The sequence below is a fragment of the Vombatus ursinus genome, unplaced genomic scaffold (genome assembly GCF_900497805.2).
Source record: "Vombatus ursinus unplaced genomic scaffold, bare-nosed wombat genome assembly UNPS02014832.1, whole genome shotgun sequence".
Taxonomy (NCBI): Eukaryota; Metazoa; Chordata; class Mammalia; order Diprotodontia; family Vombatidae; genus Vombatus; species Vombatus ursinus.
The window spans coordinates 61,870,059-61,891,732 of NW_020954610.1; the positions used below are offsets into that span (position 1 = coordinate 61,870,059).

The 21,674-nt window shown below is 45.0% G+C and overlaps 1 protein-coding gene across 1 annotated transcript; it reads left to right on the forward strand.

Annotated features, from left to right (window-relative positions):
* The first annotated feature begins 65 nt into the window (after positions 1-65).
* GBA2 (glucosylceramidase beta 2) lies at positions 66-21,673 on the forward strand. Its single transcript, XM_027839624.1, has 17 exons — positions 66-932; positions 7,498-7,589; positions 7,871-7,986; positions 14,170-14,388; positions 14,612-14,851; positions 15,474-15,576; positions 15,907-16,060; positions 16,254-16,379; positions 17,912-18,084; positions 18,233-18,337; positions 18,474-18,581; positions 19,694-19,845; positions 19,992-20,098; positions 20,276-20,418; positions 20,556-20,671; positions 20,788-20,979; positions 21,078-21,673. The coding sequence occupies exons 1-17, from the start codon at positions 565-567 to the stop codon at positions 21,375-21,377; spliced, it is 2,814 nt and encodes a 937-aa protein (XP_027695425.1). The 5' UTR covers positions 66-564; the 3' UTR covers positions 21,378-21,673.
* Position 21,674: the final 1 nt, after the last annotated feature.

Here is a 21,674-nt window from a genome sequence, read left to right on the forward strand (position 1 = left end):
TAGCCACGTAACGTGACGCGACGTGCGGGTCGGCGCCGGCCCGGGAGGCGGTACTTCCTGTCTGATTCCGCGGGAGAGACTCTTCCGGCCGAAGAGCCGGTAGAGGACAGGGTCCGGGATCCGGGATCCGGGATCCGGGATCCAGGATCCGGGACTGCTCCCACCCACCTCCCCTGGGACCGGAAGTGGGGCCGCTTAGGGGCTGGGACCTGGCGCCTCCGTCCGGTCCGCCCGCAGGGCGGGGCGGGGCCTTTAAGGCCCGATAAAGGGGCTCCTCCCTCCTCTCCTGCGGCTGACCTGTATTATCTCTGGACCCATGATCTGGAGGTCTGGGTCCAGCCGTTCCCACCCCGGGTTTAAGGCAGTGATTCGGTGCCTCTCCTTTGTGGCCCTGGCTCAGGTCGTCTCTGCCCAGATCTACCCCCCCAGAAGGCCTGGGTAAGCCCGAGGGCAGCGAAGCAGGAGACGCGCCCCGGCTCACCCCGGAGCCCAGGAACTTGACAAGACGGTGCCCGGGTCAGAGCTTTGCTAACGTGGGCCTCGGAGACTGCAGGACCAAGAACCATGGAGGGAGAGTTGGGGACCAGGACCAGGACCCCCGAGGTTAGAGGAATCAAGGGAGACCTAGGGGCCCTTGGGTCAGAGAACTGTGGCTCCCAAAACATGGGGAGCCCAAGCTATGGAAGCACAGAGGACATTCCAGACTGTGAGAACCCAGAGGACACAAGGGAGAGGAATGATCCAAACAGTGGCATCCCAGAAGACCCTGGGCAGCTGATGGCCGCCTATGAGGGCACAGCCATGGGCCACCAGGTACCTCAGTTTGGCTGGCGCATCTGCTTAGCTCATGAATTTCTTGAGAAGAGGAAGCCCTTCCATGCCAACAACGTCTCCATGAGCAACTTGGTGAAGCACTTGGGCATGGGTGTCCGGTAAGTGTTTCCTTGCTTCTGACTCCATAACATCTTACTTAGCTAACATTGAGTGTCCCTTATGTTCTAGACATATTTCTCCTTCCCATTACCCCATTATTTGAACTAGGGGAAAATAGAAGAAATAGGGTCTTGCAGTGAATGCATGTCATATCTTGACCACTTAACCTCTAGGAAACTCAGGACCCTGCATTGCTCAGAATTAAGACTACTAGACTCTGCCCTCCAGTCCCCTTTTTCCTGAATTCTTGTGTTTTCACTCTAGGCTACTGTTTATGTTTCCAGATAGCTAGACACCCAAGGCAGGGGAAGGAAAGGTAGGGACCAACTATTTATGACTGTTGTGAGGCAGCATACAAGGTACTATGAGTTAGATTTCCACCAAACTGTAAACATTTTCCAAATTTCCTCCTATCCCATCGTCTAAGCCTCCCTTGAACGCTCACCCTAACACCTTCTGGATTTGGGGACAATAGTCAGTATGGGAGGCAATCTGCATTGACTCCAAGAATCATAAATTTAAAACTTGAAAGAACCTCAGAAGTATTAGTCCAGCTGCTTCAGTGGATAATGTGTGGTTTAATGGTTGCATTTAATAATCAGTAGTAAATTTGAGATGCTCTCAAAAGAAAAAAGATAGATGGTAGCACATGGTACCAGAGACTTTCTATTTATCCTAGAACCTGTCTAAGGTTCATTTCAGGGCCATGGTTCTCTCCTTTCTACCCCCCCATCCCCAGATAGCAAGCCGAAAGAGAATGTTGCTTTACAGTACGAGGTGAGTAAAGTGGGAGGACATGAACCTCAAAATAAGGCACAGACAGGTGGATGCAGGATAGGCAGAGGAGCATGACCCTGAGTCTGATTAGGAAACACACAACTGGAGAAAAGGGTAGGAAAAGAAACCCAGAACTGATTATATCTAAGGTTGGGAAAAGATAAGAGTGATATGATAACTACAAGCAAAGGTTATTACTTACCCTGAAGGCCCTAAAACAGGGGTGGGGAACCTGCAGCCTCAAGGCCACCTGCTGCCCTCTAGGCCCTTGGGTGTGGATCTTTGACTGTATCCAAACTTCACCGAACACATCTCCATAATAAAAGGATTTATTGTGTAAATCTTGGACTCAATCAAAAGGCCTCACCCAGGGACCTAGAGCATCACCTGTGGCCTCAAGGCCACCGGTTCCCTACCCCTGCCCAAAAGTCTGTGCATGGGTTCCTTCAGGTCCTTTACCATTCTCCCATCAGTTATTGAGTAGGGGCAAGTCAAGCTACCTTGTGTAGAGACAACAGGTGACAGAGTTCCCTTTGGTTAGCCATAGCTATGTGTTAGAAAAGGCTACTCCATACTTTTGGTGGGCACCAACCTAATCTGGTTTTTCCCCTGAATGGTTTGAGCCAGAGAGTTCATCTTGTAGTTCTTGGGGAAGTGTAGGAGGAGTGATAATATGTGCATGGCTAAGTCTTTCCTGGACCCTTGAATTCAGAGGAGCTTGACCACAGGCCGAGTCATCCTGGATCCAGACTGGGGCCTCAGTTTCCCCATGCCAGGGTGGGGTGGGAGCTGTGACACAGGGAACTGGAATGAGATTGGGAGTTGGGGTACCTCAGTAAGAAAAATGTAGGGTGGGGCAAAGAGGGAAGCCCAAAGGATGACTCTATGTGATATGATTGAAATTACAAAGAAAGCCAAACAAGCCGAGGAATGACTAGGCTGCTCTTAAGATGAAGGAAGAGAGAAGGGCCCAAGAAAGGAGATTATCAGAGAGGAGAAGGTGTGGGGAAGGAGAAATAGTGCTCTTCCTGGGTCACTGTGAGTAAGTCAATCAGTAAGCATTTACTAAGCACCTACTGTGTGCCAGTCACTGTACTAAGCACTAGGGATACAAAGAAAACCTAGAGATAGTCCTTGTTCTCCAGGAGTTTACAAAAATGTTGCAAAGGTGAAACCAACAGGTCTTGGTCAGATTGGATAAAAGGGAAGAGAGGGAGAGGTATAAAAGATGTCTACAGGACATCTAGTTTAAGATGTCTAAGAGCAATTGGAGATGTGAGGCTGGAAGTCGACGGAGAGATTAGGGCTGAATGAGTAGATCTGAGAATCATCAGCATAGAGATGATCATTCAGTCCATGGGACATGATGAGATAGACAAATGAAATTGTATAGAGGAAGAAGAGAAGAGGGCACAGGACAGAGCCTAGTAGGGATACTGATGGGTTAGTGGTCATGACCTGGATGAAGATCCAGCAAAGGAGACTGAGAAAGAGCCGTCAGAGAGAAAGGAGAAGAAACAAGAAAGAGTAATGCAAGCAGAGTGATGGGCAATGTCAGAGGCTGCTGAGGGATCAAGAAGGATGAGGACTTGGGGGCAGCTAGATGGTGCAGTGGATAGAGCACTGGCCCTGGAGTCAGGAGGACCTGAGTTCAAATCCAGTCTCAGACCAGACACTTGACACTTACTAGCTGTGTGACCCTGGGCAAGTCACTTAACCCCAATTGCCTCACCAAAAAAAAAAAAGGATGAGGACTGAGAAAAGGCCGTTGGATTTGGTGATTAAGAAATCACTGATTACTTTGGAGAGGACAATTTCAGTTGAATGATAGTGAAGGCATTTACTCCAGATGGCATTCTCAAGGAGTTGAGCCACAAACATTAGAAGAAATATAGGATAACAGCTAGCAGCAGAGATGAGTGGTTCAAGAAAGGGTTTTGACAGTGAGAGGGAGACATGGACGAGTTTGTAAGCAAAGCATGTTTATAGTGCAGCAGTCAGCAGATGGAAAGAGATTGAAGAGTGAGACAGTGGGGACAAAAGAGGGGGCACTCTGCTGGAGGAGAGAGGATGGAATGGGATCACTTGTGCAAGTAGAAAGAGTTTGCCTTGGGAAGAAGGGTCACTTCTTCATGTGAAATGGGGGAAGGAGGAGATAGTGTCTGAAGACACCCTAGTGATACGAGATGAGAAGGGGAGAAGAGCAAAAGGACTTAATTTTTTTCACTAAAATGTGAGACCAGATTCTCAGATGAAAGAGTTGAGGGGAGGCAGAGCCATGGGAAGTTTGAGAAAGGATGAAAAGGTTTGGAAGAGCTGCTGGTGGAGAATGGGATAGTAAGTTAATAAGGGAGGTATAAAAGGATTACTTAGCATCAGTGAGGCACCAGTTGAGTTTGTGTAACATAAATTTGCCATCAGCACTGCCATAGCTAGGTAGAAACTTGTTTCTCACCTTTCGCTTAAGCCATACTCTCCTGCCTTATCTTTCAACTCACCTTTCCCCCCTGCTTGCCAAACTCTATCCCCAAATTTCTTATGCCTTCTCTCTTTCCATCTTAATTCTGTTTTCCTCTTTCTCACCTTCCCTTGGAGCGTACTGTTTATCCCACTTCTTTCATCTCATGTCTGCCCCTGCATCTCTCTTCCATTTCTCATCCCATCATTTGTTAATTTATTTTTATTAAATGCTTACTTGTGCCATGCCCTATGGAAGATCTTTTAAGGAATACCAAAGTAGTCTAGGACTACTCTGTCCTCTGAAGAATTTAAATCTAGTTGGCTTAAGAGGATGAAACCTATATCATTATTGTTCAAATGTTTGAGTACAGTAGTCGATTACTAAAATTAATGGTATAAAAAACTCAAAAGGCAACAGAAGTAGTGATAGGCTAGAACGGGGAAGACTTAATGAACCAGATGAGATTTGAGCTAATCCTTCAATCAACAAACATTTATTGTGTACCTAATACTTGCAAGGTGTTTTTCTTTGGGGAAATAATAAGATTTAAGGCATAGTTCCTGTCCCAAACAGCTTATTGTCTTATTTGAGAGACCAGATTTCCATTACTTTCTTTCCCTTCACTACTAAACTTACTAAAAATGTTGTTTATGCCAGATGCCTCCACTTTTTCACTACCCAGTGCCTCTCAACACCTTGCAACTAGGCTTCCACCACAATCACTCTACTAAAATTGCTCTCTCCAAGATCATTAAGGATCCCTTAATTACCAAATCCAGCTTCAAGTTTTTTCAGTCTTCATTTTTCTTGACCTCTCTATAGACATTGACCACCTTTTCGTACTGGATATTCCTTCATTCCCCCAACTTTGGAGAGATCACACTGTCTTGGTTCTCATCACCATTAATTCTTTATCCTTGTTGCTGGCTCTTCACCTATTTCCCAATATTTTGATGCTTTCTAAGGAATTTAACCTTGGTTCCCTCTCAGTCAATGAGCATTTTTTAAGCCTACTATGTGCCAAGCACTGTGTTAAATGGCTAAGTGCTGGGAATGCAAATAAAGGCCAGAAGGTAGTCTCTGTTCTCAAGGAGCTCCCAGCCTAATTCTCTCTACACTTCCCACCTTGGCAGTCTCATTCATTGACAGAGCTTCACGCACTACCTTTATGCAGACAGCTCCTGTATCTGTACCTCCCTTCCTGAAGAGGTCCAGACCTGCATCTTCATCTGACCACAAGACATTTTCACCTGGATGTCTCAGGAGCCTGTCAAGAGACAACTGGCATATTGAAAATGACTTAGATTTGGAGTCAGAAGACCTGATATCAAACCCTAATTCTGCTACTGGCTCACTGTTATCTTGAACAAATAGCTTAAGCCCTCAGAGCCTCATTTTCTTTACCTGTGCAACAAGGGAGTTGTGTTAGATGTTCTTTAAGGTCTTTTCTGTCTAAATCTTACAAAATCTACATTCAGAAATCGGGTTCATTATCTTCTTTAAACTTATTCTTTCTTCACTAGTTCTATACGTGGTATCACCATTCACTTAGTTATCCCCTGTTCATAACCTTGAGGATATCTTTGACTCTTCCCTCTTTCTTATGTCCTATTAGTCCTAGTGATTCCACTTCTTCAGCATCTCTCAAATCTGCCTTTTTCTCTCTGTTGCTACAACTACCACTGTAGTACAGGCTCTCATAAGAGTCTGTACTGTTGAAGTAGCTTGCTAACAAGTCTTCTCACCTACATTTCCTGCTCCCTCCAATCCATTCTTCATACCATTGTCATAATAACCTTTCATACGCATAGGTTTTGTCATATTGTTCCTACTCATCCTTGAAAGCTCAACCCAAATGCCAGTCTTTCAGGAAACCTTTCCTGATCTGAAAGATAATGATCTTTCCCTCAGAGTTCACAGAATATTTCATTTTATAATTTCTATCAGAGAAAAAAAGAGTTTCTTCACATTGCACTTATATCTATATCTGGGTACTAGACTTTATTTTTTGATTTATTGCTTGAAGAGACTATTTTCTAAAATTTTCACTTTTAGCATTTTCTCTACACTAGGCATTTATTCAATATTTGTTCTGTTATATGCCCACACAATAAAAAATAAAGTTAATTTGTCAGCCTTGAAATACAGGATTTGAATTAAGTGGAGAAGAATGGTAAAACTATTTCAGAAAGCCAACATCACAAGCAAAAATATAGGTGTGGATTATGTGGAGGCAATGAGAATCACAGGCTAGCTGGAATGATGGGTTTATATAACAATAACTCCCATTGATAAAGTGTTTTACAATGTACAAAGGGGTAGCATAGCTTTCGTTATCTGTATTTTATAGATGAGGAAAGGGAAATTGAGGATATTTACTTAGGGTTCCACAGATAGCAAGTGCCAAAGTCCAGACTCCAACCCAGGTCTTTTGAATCCAAAACCAGTGTTGTTGTTGAATCTGAGGCACTGGTGGGTCACACAGTCATTATTTCCATAATTACCTTGCCTAGTAAACCAGGTTTCCTCTTGACTTCCTTATTTCTATAAATGGCACTTTCATGTATCCTCCCAGTTCCTCAGGCTGTCTCAAATAAGAAAGTAACAAGAAATGAGCCTAGAAAGATACAATGGGACCAGATTGTGAAAAACCTTGAGTGCCAAGCTAAATTGGATTTTGGCCTACTGTAGGTACTGGGCAGCCATTAAAAAGTGTTTTTGTTTAAGAAGTAGGATGAAAAAACTGATGTTTTAAGATTAATCCTACAGCAGTGTACAGGTTAGAGTAAAAGGGAGAGATTGGCTGTAGTGTAGTGAGGTGGAAAGAATACTGGATTTGGAATAAGAGGACCTGAATTCAAATTCTGGCTCTGCCGCTTACGGTATGACCTCAAAATGAGAAGGTTAAACTGGCTAACTTCTGAGGTCTTTTCCAGCTCTAAATCTATGCTCATAAATGATGAGAAATTGGACTGAGTTGGTGGCTATGAGAAGAAAGGGATGACATGAAGGACATTTCATGGGGATGATGTGACAAGATTACTAACAGACTAAATCTTTTAAGGAGTAAACAAGAGGCTCCCCTCTTCAAATCCCCTCAATCAAAGATTCCCTAAAGTTAGCTTGGTTGAAGGAAAGAGTGCATTTGTTGTTGATAGAAATAAGAAAGGTTGAGAAATTGGCTTAGAAGGGAAGGGGACGAGTTTGGTTTGGGCCTTAGTAAGTTCGAGGTGCTATTGGGACATGTAGAAGGCATTTGGAAATAGAGAACTTGAATTGGAACTGCTACTACCTCTCTTACCTGTCAGTGTCATTTCTGCCCTTAGGTATCTTAAATGGTGGTACCAGAAGACACAGGTGGAGAAGAAGACTCCATTCATAGACATGTTTAACTGCCTTCCCTTGAGACAAATCTACGGTGAGCACTCCTCGAGGGAGAAAAAGCAAAGAATTCATACATTTCACTTTCAAGGAAAAAGTTCCAACCTCTTCAGGGGGGAAATTGGGAAGAAGAAAAGAGGCCACTTCTCCATCTTTTAAAAACAAACAAAACATGCTTTCCGTGTAGTCCATCGAACAAGATGTGACTTTATGTTCTCTCATCTGTAGCTTGTCACCTCACTTCCAATATTTTCCCTTCCCCCCTCCCTCTCCTTCTGCTTTCAAGTGTTGGTCTCTGACCCCTGGCTATGTCTCTAGGTTGTCCACTGGGTGGGATTGGAGGTGGTACCATTACCCGTGGCTGGAGGGGCCAGTTCTGTCGATGGCAGCTCAACCCTGGGATATACCAGCACCGAACAGTGATGGCTGACCAGGTAAGGAGAGTGGGGAGGATGAAGGATGTGAAAGAAAATAATTGAATTCAGCAAGTGCCTACTTGTGCCTCCTCATGGGCCCCAGACTAGAAGGAGCAAACAAGAAGCTATAGCCTAGTCCCTGAGGAGGAATAGCCCAAGTAGGAGAGGATAGGCATCCTCAACTATCCTTGTCTTTACCTTTGTGCTTTGGTTGCAATCTCTGTTAGCAGAGGGAGTTTGAAATCACAAATCCTTGAAGTATTGATTGAAAGAACATACTTAAAAGCTGAGGAAAGGGGCCTCTAGAGTTAAGACAGTAAGTACCTACCTTAGCTCTAAAAAAGGCCTTTCCCAAGGCCTATGAAGCTATTGTTGTTCTGCTGTCATGACCACCTCACTCCTGGGACCATTTATCTTCTTAACCTGAACAAATCCTTTTTAATTTGGTTCTGTAGAAACGAGGTTAGAATTTTTAAGAAGAACTTTAACTGGGAAACTCAAGGAAAATAAAAATAAAGGATGAAAGCATAGAAGCAAACAAACTCATACAGTACAGATTTCTGATTCCATATTTAACATCTAGCTCAAGATTGACTTGGCTGGCACAGATTTTACAGGATAAACTCTGCCCCTTTTTCTTATGTCAGCTCTTTGGAGTAGATGCCAGAGAATGGGTGATGGACAGAGATACTCAAGCTTTTAGCCTGAGGTAGATTCAGATTGTCAGCACTGCCACATCTTGTGGGATTTCAATCCTTTCCAGAACCTGCTTTCAGTATTATTTTCAGGTATGAACCCCTACCTTATCTCCTTTGCCCTGGAATTGTCCTGCTGTCCTGGCCCCTGGATAACCAAAGTACTTCTTTATTTGGCTGCCAAAGTTTCCCCCTTGAATTTCAAGCCATTCTCCACTAATCTTGCCTTCCTTGTCCTTTTTGCTAGTCACTGGTTTCCAACCCTCATATACAATGGACTGGATGATCTCCAGCTCTAAACCTTATGATCCTGACATCTTCAGGGGTGGGGAACCTGCAGCCTCGAGGCTACATGTCGCCTTCTAGGTCCTCAAGTGCAGCCCTTTGACTGAATCTAATCTTCACCGAACAAATCTCCTTAATAAAAGGACTTGGTCTGTAAAACTTGGACTCAGTCAAAAGGCCACACCCAAGGACCTAGATGGCCACAAGTGGCCTTGAAGCCACAGGTTCCCCACCCTTGATTCACCTCTAAACCTGTTTTTCTCTGTCCTATTTGGTTTGCCTGAAGCATATTTAACCAGTTCTGTAGGTTGATTCTATCCTGTAATGAAGCTCAAATTCTTAACCTATTGGTCTAAGTGCTACACCCACTAGAACTATATCACCTCAATGACAGGGACCATTTTTCCTTTGGAGCCTCTATACATCACATGAAACTCCCTATCTTTTCCCTTTTCAGTACTTAACTTCCCTGTTGACTTTTTCATGTTTCTGGTCTGAGGGATGCCTTAAGTTCTCAGCTCATTTGTAGAGCAAAGACGACTTTTAGGTCCCAAACCAATAAATGAGGCTGTCAGGTTTTCATCTCTGTCTTCTACAGGTTCTCTTTAATGATATCACTCAAGTTCTCCCAGGGTAGTGACCTTGCAGATTCCTGTCACAATAGTTTTACAATATTAAAATTACTTAACACATGTAATAATAATGATAGATGTAGCTTCTACCAAGGAAGGTTAATTTCTTCATAGCCTTTGCCATCAAAGAGCTTATGGTCGTTTGGGAGAGACAAGACTTAAATACACATGAAAATAGTTTTTGAGGCAGTCAGGTAGCATAGCAGTGGGCCTGGTGTCAGGAAGACCTAAGTTCAAATCTAGCATCACACACTAGCTTCATAACATGTCACTTAACTTTTGTCTACCTTAGTTTCCTTACTTGTAAAAATAGGGATAAAAATAACATGTACTTCTCAGGCTGGCTGTGATAATCAAATGAGGTAATATTTGTCAAGTGCTTAGCACAGTGCATGGCACTTAGAAGGTGCTTAATAAATGCTTGTTCTCTTCCCTCTCTTCCTTTTGAGACTGATGTAAGTGCCAAAAAAAGTGGGAGATTTAGTGTGCCTTATGATGAAACAGTGGGCAGAAAGATCAACATGGACTTAAGGAACAAGGAAAAGGCCTTGTGGAGAACATGAGGATAAAGAGTATTGTTTCCAGGTATACAGTGTTCTTTATATAAATTATCTCATTTGATCCTCACGACAACCCTGAGAGGTAGGTAATGTAGTAGTAATTTCCCTGTTTTACAGATGAGGAAGCAGAGATTCGAGTAAAGAGACTGGCTCATGGTAGCACAGCTAGTAAATGGCAGAAGCCAAACTCATACCCACGTTCTCTGAATCACTGGTTAATAACATTCTAGCAGTGGGATAGAGGAAGAAGAATGAGAATAAAGTCAAGCAGACTATCTGAAGCTAAATGAAAGTTGCAGGGGACCTACAGGGCAGAAGACCTGTTTCCTACTCTGGGAAGTAAAAGTCCCACCACTGAGAAACAGGGCATGTCTATATGAATTTGGAGGAGAGAGAAAAGCATTTCCTCATTCCAGGTCTCCCACCTGGTTTTCAGCATCCCTCCAGAAAAGGAGACAATATTGAAATATTCCTGCCTCCTGCTGGTAGTGGAGAACATCATTCTATAGAGCACCAGGTTCCTCTCTTCCAAGAAGGAGGAGAAAGGCCATTCCATCCATTTTCCAGCCATGTCTCCTATTTTGGGGGATGGGAAATAATATCATTCTTTCAGCTTCAAGACCTGTCCCCTGTCCTGAATTGCCTAAAACCCTATGAACAATGAAAATGTACCTAAACTCTGTCAGTGATTAACTCCCTCCTAGTCATGCCATCTCCATCCTAGTGATTCTGACCCTCAAGCAATCATTATTCAGACTTCTTCCCTGGTCACCCACTTCCTATCCCCTATTCCCATTTTCTTCATATCCCCCCTCCATGTCCCACCCCAAAGCTATCTACCTCTTCCACTGTGCTCTGGAATGCCTGCTCCATAGGCAACAAACTTACTTTCTTTCATCTTACATCTTTTCCCACTCCTTCAGTCTTCTGATTCTCAGTGAGACCTGGCTCCCTCCTGATGACACAGCCTCCCTGGCCTCTGTTTCCAGCATTGGCTGCACTTTCACTCATTACCCCCAATTCACTGGTCAAGGTCAGAGAACTGGAATACTCCTGGCTCCCCATTGCCACTTCCAGGTTCTCTCTCTCTATCATCATCACAAGGTAACTTCTTCTCATCCTTTAAGGTTCACTTAATCCATATCTACCACCCCAGAAGCTGTTGTCTACTGACCTCTGGGATGCCCTCCCAACTTTTTTTCTTCAGTGCTTGGCCTACAGCCTTTAGCTCTTCCTCAACTCCTGTCTTTATACTAGGGAACTTCAACATACATGTATGTACTCCTTATAAGATGCTAACCTCACAGTTCCTCAATTTATTCATTTCTCCTCCCACCTCTGCTGTACACAAAGATTATCATACCCTTGATCTTTCCTTCACCTTCAGATATACCATTTCCATATTCATGAACTCTGAAATTCCCTCATCTGATCACAGTCTCTCCCTCTGCCTTACAACCCTAAACCCTTCATCTTCATTATGACATCCAGTCCCTTGATGTCTCATTTCTTTCCCAGGCCACCACCCCTACACTGGGCTACACTCTCCTCCCTTCCTTGTCTTGGTCCCTTGATGAACCAGTTCAACTTTACACTTTCCTCTTTTCTTGAGTCCCTTACCCCTTTATATAACCAGTCTTGCCCTGCTAAGCCTCAGCCTTGGATCACTTGCATCATCCGTTGTCTTTGTTCCTATACACGTGCAGCTGAACGAAACTAGAGAAAATCACAAAATTACGTTGACAGGGTCCACTACAAATTTTTATTACGTAATCACAATTGGGTCCTTACTGCTGCAAGGTAGTCCTTTTATACCTCCCTCATTAACTCACTATTCCACTCACCACAGCTCACTTCCACACTTTTCAACCCTCTTCAAGCCTCCTTTGGCTTCCTTCCCCCTCTACTCTCTCATATTTTGCCTCATATTTTACTGAAAAAATTAAGGCCATTTGCTGAGAACTCCCTCTTTTCCCCTTCTCTTCATCTCATATCAGTCATGTGCCTTCTATTCTGTCCTTCACCTGTCTCACATGAAGAGATGGCCCTTCTCCTTCCCAAGGCAGACCCCTCTACCTGCACACAAGTGATCCCATTCCATCCTGTCTCCTCCCTCAGATTGTCCCCTTTATCATCCCCACTCTCTCACTTGTCTTCAATCTGGCCCTTTCTACTGACTGTTTCCCCACCACCTACAGAATCCCCATGTGTCCCCCTCATCATCAAAAAAAACCCTTAGTTGAGCTATTCATCTCTGCTGCTAGCGATCATCCTATATTTCTTCCCACTTTGTGACTCACCTTGAGAAGGCCATCTACAATAGAAGCCTCTACTTCTTTACTTCTTACACTCTGCAGTCTGGCTTCTGAGACATCATTCAACTGACTGTTTTCTCCAAAGTTGCTAACAATCTTTTAATTACCAAATCTAATGGCCTTTTTTCAATCCTTGTTCTTCTTGACCTCTCTATATCCTTTGACACTGTCAATCACCATCTTCTATCTAGGTTTTTGGAACACTGGTCTCTCCTGATTCCCCTGCTGACTCTTTCTCAGTCTCCTTTGCTGGGTCTTAATCCAGATCATCCCCACTAATTATGGTTGTCCTCCAAGGCTCTGTCCTTTCTCCCTCTATATTATTTCGCTTGGCAATCTCCTCAGCTCCCATGGATTTGATCATCATCTCTATGATGATGATTCTCATATCTCCTTCTCCAGCTCTGCCTTCTACTAACGCATGGTCTCTCGTCTCCAGCTGCCTTTTGGACATCTTGAACTGGATGTCCTTAAACTCAGCATGTCCAAATCCAAACTCCCTGTCTTGTTGACAAACATGAGCGTTTCTTGGAGAGTATGATCTGAGTGGGACTTGGCCTGTAACATTATGCCATATCATACTTGATAATTGTAAACGTGTAGACTTGTTTTGTGTGATCCCAGAGGGTGGAATTATGAGGGGAAAAGAAGCTCCAGAGAGCAATTTCAGCCCAATCTAAGGAAAACCTTCCAAACAATTAGAACTGACCAAAAAGTAAAGTGGGCTTCCTCTGGAGACACTGGGTATCCTACCTCTGAAGAGAACATTGATTTTGGAGTCAAAAGACCTGGATTTAAAACCTAGATGTGAACTTGGGCAAGACCCATCACCTCTGAGCTTCGGCTTTCTTTAAAATGAGCTGGTAGTTGGACCAGATGATTTCTAAGGTCCTTTCCAGCTCTTAGGTCTTAGATCTTCCAACTGAAACTAGATGACCACTTCTCATAAAATCATAGAATCTCAGATTTGGGAAGACCCCAGAGAACATTTAAGCCAAACCATAGTCAGGAAAAGGAGATGATTCTTATTTAAGTATGGATTGGATTAAATCTCTTCCAATTCTGAGATTGAGTTATTCTGAAAATTAGTAGGGTTCAGATAAATGGAAGGTAGAACATTCCAGCTTAGGACAAAAGCATGGAGTTAGGAAAGAGCATACCTAGTATGCTTCAGGGACAGTGAGACCATCCTGGCTGCAGTAGGTGGTTTGTGTAGGAAAGTAGCTGGAGATAAGGCTGGAAAGGTAGCTTAGGACTTGGTTGTGAAAGCCAAGGCTAAGAAGTACTGACTTGATCCAGCGTTCCCTGGGAAGCCACTGAAGGCTTTTGAGTAAGTAGGATGACAAAAGCAGGGGTTTCAGAAGACTCATTAGGAGGCTGAAGAAGTCCAAGAAAGCAGTCATAGTAGCTTTGTCCCACTGTGGTAGCATTGGGAATAAAAAGAAAAAAATATATATGTAAAGGAGGCTTGAAGAGACATACCAACGGGATATGGAGAATAACAGAATTGATGTGCTAGGAAGAGCACTTGACCTGGTTCAGAGTCAGAGAATTTGGGTGTAAAACAATACCTAATACTTAATAGCTGTGTGACCTTAAGCAATCACTTGAGATCCCTGGGCCCATCTTTCCTCATCTCTAAGATAAGTTACATTTAAGAGATGTTGAATTTGAAGTGTTGACAGGCTAAGCAAATTCTGTCTTCCTTTTTTAGTTTACTGTATGCCTGCGGCGGGAAGGACAGACTGTGTACCAGCAAGTCCTGTCCCTAGAGCGTCCCAATGTCTTGCGGAGCTGGAATTGGGGCTTGTGTGGATTCTTTGCTTTTTATCATGCACTCTACCCCCGAGCCTGGACCGTCTACCAACTGCCTGGGCAGCGAGTCACACTGACCTGTCGTCAGATCACACCCATCCTCCCCCATGACTACCAGGTAAGACTAATCCCTGACCTCAGACTGATAATAATCAGGTAACACTCACTTCCACAAATGCTCCCTTTACCCGTCAATGTAGCTCTCTAGGCTTGAATCACCCTTTTATTCCCCCAAGACAGTATCTTTGATGAAAGGAAAAGGTTTAGAATGTAGAAGGGTATGTGTTGAGGTAAACAACTCGAGTCTACTTTCTCCTTGTCCTCTCCCTTCTCCCACCCAGGACAGCAGCCTACCTGTGGGGGTATTCGTGTGGGATGTGGAGAACACTGGTGATGAGGATTTGGAAGTATCTATCATGTTCTCCATGAGGAATGGCCTGGGAGATGGACATGATGGCCCAGGAGGGCTATGGAATGAGCCCTTCTGCGTAGAGCATGATGGGGAAGCTGTTCAGGGACTGTTGCTACACCATCCAAACCCCCCAAACCCATACACAATGGCCGTGGCTGCCCGACTCTCGGTAAGTGTCAAGTAGACAAGGTGTGGGCTTTGAATGATTGGATGAATGACAAGTACTTATTAAGCGCTTGTTACATGTGTGCCAAGCACTGTACTAAGTGTTGGAGATACAAAAGTAAAACACAACAGTTCTTGCCTTCAAGGAATTTAGATTCTAGTAGGGGGAGATAACACCTATAAGGGAGTGGTGGCCAAAGAAATTACAGGGATGGTGAGTGGGGCTATAGAAGAATCTATCGATATGATCCTTCCAGAAGCAATGGTAGTATTGATCTGATTCCTCTTCCCAGAGCACGAGATAGAAAACTGTCAAGGAGATGGCTGAGGTGGATGGTTGGATGGGATGTGAAACATCGTCCAGGGTTTGGGCCTGGCCAGATAGAGGGAGCCATGTGAATTTGTGCTGGCTAACTCACCAGTTGGAATAGCACAGCCTCAGGGTAGCGTCCTCTCCATGGTCTTCACTATAATCCCTAAATTCTCACTCCTCCAACTTGCAAGACTCAGAGCTGGAAATGGGTAGCTGTAATCTGTAGTAGTCTGTGGGTAGCTGTAGCCTGGTCTGCAAGGGGAAGGTTTAGATGTGGTGCTAGCCACCTTTACTAAGAGTGACATCCTGATAGGCAAACACCACAGTGACTCATATCACAGCCTTTGACCCTGATGGCACTGGACAGAAGGTGTGGAGGGACTTGCTCCTGGATGGACAGTTGGACTCCCCATCTGGTGAGGTGGAGGGGAGGGTGAGTGAGAGGGGTGAGGGGTTCTAACTGGATTAGAGAACGGTTAAGCTTGTCCCCAGCTTTGATAGTCTGATAGGTGAAGAATCTAATAATGATTGCTTCCCACCCTGGTAAGAGGGTTACAACTGAGGATAACTAGATATATTCATGGGAGTTGGGAGGGTCCAGTTACCTACTTTATTTCCATGTCCCTCTCCTAGAGTGCCCCCAACTCTCCACTAAGAGGTTCCTAGATAGTCCTGGGCTGAGTAGGAAGACCAGGTCCCCAAGGCTGGGGGCTTTCCTTTGCTGACAACTCTCATGTCATCCCTAGGCCCCAGCCCCCCAACCCAAAAGGGACAGGGCATAGGTGGAGCTGTGTGTGCGGGAGCCCATTTGCCCCGAAGAGGCAGATGCCAGCTGGAATTTGCATTGGCGTGGGACATGCCCAAGATTCTGTTTGGAGCTAGGGGCCACGCCCACTACAGGTAAAGGAAGAGAAGTGGGTGGGTGGGTGAGTGGGTGGATGCAGGACCGGTGGGAAGGAGAAGACAGTATGTCAGGTTGTGGTAATGAGACTCAGAGCTTTGGGGAAGATGCAGGGAGGCTGGACAAAGTGTGGAGAAGTTGCTTTATGTGGCTCAAAGATTCTTTCATCATCATCTTCTATCTCTTTTTCAGGAGATACACTCGGTTCTTTGGCCAAGAAGGAAATGCAGCTCCAGCCCTCTGTCATTATGCACTCACTCAGTATAGATCATGGGAGGAAAGAATTGCAGCGTGGCAGAACCCTGTGCTGGAGGACAGGTATAGGGAGATGGCCTCCAGGTCATGTCTAGTCTTTCCAGTCAAGACCCTTTCCCCACCTTAGTGGGCTCAGCCTGCAGGTTCTTCTGAATGGTGTGGTCATGCCCGCCCTCCCCTGCTCACAGACAGAACAACTCTGGGTCTTCTTGCCCCTCAGCCTGTGGGATCCCCCAGACCATCCACTTTCCAGGATGCTCACTCCAGGGTATAGACAGGGAAGATTCAAAATGAATTTCATTATGGTCATAACCTCACAGGAAAGTTGTCTTTAGGTTCCCACAAATTGTGGGTTGAGTCCTGCCTTGTCTTCATTTACTCTGGCTTAGAGGTGATGAGGCCTTCTCTCTCCACTCATGTGGCTATTTTTCTGTCCTTCTCCCTGGAGTACTTAAGGTCTTGTTCATGGAAGTGCTGCTTTGGGGCCCTCACTGCTGCACTGGATTCTCTTCTCTGTTGCTTCTCCATACCCTCTAGAGCATGGGGTCTTAACCTGGGGTCCAGGTTTTTGCAATATTTTAATTACTATATGTCTGTATAATTGGTTTCTTTTGTAATCATATGTATTTTATACATATTTATTTATACCAAACTACCAAAGTTGCCTCAAATACTGAAAAGATTAAGAATTCCTGTCCTAGGGGTAGCTAGGTGGCACAGTGGATAGAGCTCCGGCCTTGGAGTCAGGAGGACCTGAGTTCAATTCCGATCTCAGACACTTGACACTTACTAGCTATGTGACCCTGGGCAAGTCACTTAACCCCAATTGCCTCACCAAAAAAAAAAATAGAAGAAGAAGAAGAAGAATCCCTGTCCTGAGCCCTGTTTTCTTCTCCTTCCCATCCAGTTCCAAAGCTATATTGCTATGTAGTTACATCACAAGGGAAGGGTGGGATGAGGTGCTGGGAGCAGGGTGGTACACAGGTTCTCCTTGATTGCCTGGCCCCTGGAGAATAAAAGTACTTTTAATTTTGGGGGGGGGGGTGAGGTAATTGGGGTTAAGTGACTTGCCCAGGGTCACACAGCTAGTAAGTGTCAAGTGTCTGGTCTGAGGCCGGATTTGAACTCAGGTCCTCCTGACTTCAGGGCCAGTGCTCTACCACTGTACCACCAAGCTGCCCTGAAAGTACTTTTAAAATGAGAGATGCAAAGATCCTAACATCAGGAAATCTCTTCTTTCTCTTATCTGGGCTAGCAACTAACTGGTTTAACCATACATCGGGTCTTAATAGCCATATATTATTCTGTCCTCATTGGTCCATTGTATCATGTTATTTAGCTAATTATTAAGGCTTGTCTTCAGTGAAATTTGGCTATCACAATGTTGGTTCTGTACTAATCTCTAGGTCCCCAGCTCTTTCCTCAGACAGCTCCACCCATTTGCCATAGCTATGACTAGAATACCCATTCCTCTAGTCTTCTTTAAGGGTAAACTTTTCACTGTTCTAAACATATTTTCACTTTTAGAAAAAAGTTTTTTTAAATGTATTCAGTGGAAATTATATAAATATTTCTCCCCTATCTCTGCCCCCTAGGTCCCTGCCCGCCTGGTACAAGTCTGCACTTTTCAATGAATTATACTTCCTGGCTGATGGGGGTACTGTGTGGCTGGAGGTTACAGAAGAAACAACCATAGAGGAATTCGATGGGATGATGAGCCAGCTTCGGCCTACCCTGCAGGAATATGGGCGCTTTGCCTACCTTGAGGGTATGGGAGAACACATGGGGGAAGATGGAGGGAACATGGGAATCTTAGCATAAGGGGCAGTGTTTGGTGGGGGCTGAGGGCTCAGAGCAGTATCAGAAGTGTTTGGAGGTGTGGTCACCCAGGGACATTCAGAGACTCTTCCTCCCAGGACAGGAGTACCACATGTACAACACATATGATGTTCACTTCTATGCTTCCTTTGCCCTCATCATGTTGTGGCCCAAACTCGAGCTCAGCCTCCAGTATGACATGGGTAAGAGTTCCCCAGCCATGATTCCCCCTTAAAAAAATCTCAGGACCTCAGCGTTCTGTCCTACACCTCAAATGTCCACAGTCTCCCTTCACCTATCTCTAAGGTCCTTTACAACCACTGGTCTGTTTTCCATTAGCTGTAGCAACTCTGAGTGAAGACTTGACACGGCAGAAATATCTAATGAGTGGCGTGGTGGCTCCAGTGAAGAAGAAAAATGTGATTCCCCATGATGTAGGGGACCCAGGTATTTGGATTCCCAGTCTTAATATGGAAACCCCTCCCCCCTCCAATTTCTTTTTACTCTCACTTGACCTTATCAGCTCCTTATAAACTCTGTGGGTTTAATTATCATCCATATGCAGATGAATCCCATATCTATTGATCCAGCCTTCATCTCTCTGCTGAGTTCCAGGCCCACATCATCAATTACCTGTTGGGCTCATCAAACTGATTTCCCATAAACAGCTCAAAATCAGCACATCCGAATGAGAATTCAGCATCTTTCAGTTAAAACTCACCCTGCTTCCACATTTCCTGATTTCTGTCAAGAGCATCATCATTCTTCCAGCCTTCCAAGATGTTCCATTTTGGTTTTGTCCTCAATTCATCACTCTCCTTCACCCCAGATCTTGCCATTGCTACTTCCACATCTCTTATTCATTCCCTTCTTAATACATACACAGTTATCATCCTATTTTAGGCCTTTAGCACTTTTCACCTGGACTATTGCAATAGTCTTCAGATTGATTGCCCTGCCTAAAGTCTTTCCTCACTCCAATTCATCCTCTTTTCAGCTACCAAAGTGATTTTCCTTAAACACAGGTCAGATCTGATCTCATCATTCCCTTATTCAGTAAACTCCATTGGCTCCCTTTTTCCTCCAGGATCAAATATAAACTCCTATTTGACTTTTAAAGCCCTTCAAAACTGGCCCAAACCTATCTTCCTAGCCTCATTATACCACCATCTACCTTCTAGCCAAACTGACCTTGTTAGGGTTCCTCCCACACAACATTCTCTCTCCCAGCTCCAAGCACTTGCCATCCTACTGCCAGGAATAAAAATGCATCCCCCACTTCTGCCTCATTCTTCCTTCAAGATTCAGCTCAGATACTACCTTCTGCATGAAGTCTTTCTGGATTCCCCCTCCCCAACTGCTCATGTCTTCCCTCCCTAAATAACCTTATAATTCTCTAAATCTTTATATATACACCTATCTCTTACAGTAGAATGAAAGCCCCTTAAGAGCAGACTCTTATATTTTTGTCTTTGAATCTCCGGTGCCACATACATAGTAGGCATTTCATAAATGCTGGTTAGTTGATTAATTGCATGTGTCCCATTTCCTAACACCAGATGATGAGCCCTGGCTTCGTATCAATGCTTACCTAATTCATGACACAGCTGATTGGAAGGATCTGAACCTGAAGTTTGTGCTGCAGATTTATCGGGACTTTTACCTGACAGGCAACGAGAGCTTCCTAAGGGACATGTGGCCTGTGTGCCAGGTAAGGTTCCATGTGCCATATCAGGGTTGGGCATGGCTTATGTACTAGAAGTACAGACATATAATGCAGTTCCATGCACCTTGACATTGGGGGTTGGAGGAGAAAATGTGGGGCCTGTTGTGAACCCCTAGAGTACTCCACTACAGGCTGTAATGGAATCTGAGATGAAGTTTGACACGGACCAAGATGGCCTAATTGAGAATGGGGGCTATGCAGACCAGACTTATGATGGATGGATCACCACAGGACCCAGGTATACCTAGAAATGAAGAATTATCCCTATGTGGGTGGGGTATTATTCTGGCCTCCAAACCCATATTCCTGGTTAGGAATAGTAGAGAGGGGTGTTATTCTGATCTCTGACCCCATGTCCTGAGTATATCATGATGGGATGGAGATGGTATCACCCTGACCCTATATTCCTGGCCAGTGCCTACTGTGGGGGCTTGTGGCTGGCAGCTGTGGCTGTGATGGTCCAAATGGCTGCCATGTGTGGAACTCAAGATGTCCAGGAGAAGTTCTTGTCCATCCTGAGCCGAGGTCGGGAGGCTTACGAGAGGCTTCTCTGGAATGGTGAGGCAGACTTCAGGGGAGGGGCAGCATATGCTGGGGGAGATTGGCTCTGGAATGAATGTGGGTATATTAGGTTAAGGGGGCAGGAAATTAGTAAATCAGAAGCTTTACCATGCCTTCCTTCTCTACTCAAATAGGCCGTTACTATAACTATGATAGCAGCTCCCAGCCACAATCCCGTATTATCATGTCTGACCAGTGTGCTGGTCAGTGGTTCCTGAAAGCATGTGGACTGGGCAAGGGGGATACTGAGGTAAGAGGGGAAGATATGAAAGTGATCTGGGATATGGGTTAGGGTGCTGGGAGAAAGAAGGAACTCGTGTCTTTTTTTGCTGGTTGGAGGAAGTGACCCCATCTCTTTCTCGGCAGGTATTCCCTACCCCCCATGTGATTCGAGCTCTCCAGACAATCTTTGAAGTGAATGTCCAGGGCTTTGCAGGCGGAGCCATGGGGGCTGTGAACGGTATGCAGCCAGATGGCGTCCCTGACACATCCAGTGTTCAGTCCGATGAGGTCTGGGTAGGTGTGGTCTATGGGCTAGCTGCTACCATGATCCAAGAGGTAATCAGTTTCCCTCTTTTCTTCCCAAGTCATCTTTGAGAAAGCAGAGACTTCTTTCTCTTCCTTAATCCTTACTTTGTACTTATTTTTTCCAATAGGGCCTGATCGAAGAGGGTTTTCTTACAGCTGAAGGCTGCTACCGCACAGTGTGGGAGCGATTGGGGATGGCATTCCAGACACCTGAGGCATATTGCCAGCGTCGAGTATTCCGATCCCTTGCCTATATGCGACCACTCAGCATCTGGGCCATGCAGCTGGCATTACAGCAGCATGGCAGAGCCCCTGGGCAGGGCATGGGACTGACTGCTGGACAGAAATCTGCACCAGCTGTGGAACTTAATGCCAAGTCGAAAGCCAGAGCAGACCTGGGACAGAAGGGACTCCTAGACACTATTTAGAGGAGGGGGAAGCTGGAGACACTATTGTGCACCTTTCTCTTCCCATCTGCAGCCCTGAGCCATCAGGACAATCACCTACCACCCACTTTCCCCAGCAGAGCCATGGGGGTGGGAGACACATGCACCACAATCACTTATTTATTTTCCCTCCCTCTACTCCCCAATTATTTGCTGCATGGAATGCTAACAAAGGTCGAGCTATTTCCCTCCCCACGCTTATGCCCTGAGCCAGACCCCCTCACCCAAAACTGGGTGGGGGAGTAGACACAGCCACAAATAAAAGACCCTAGAAACCAG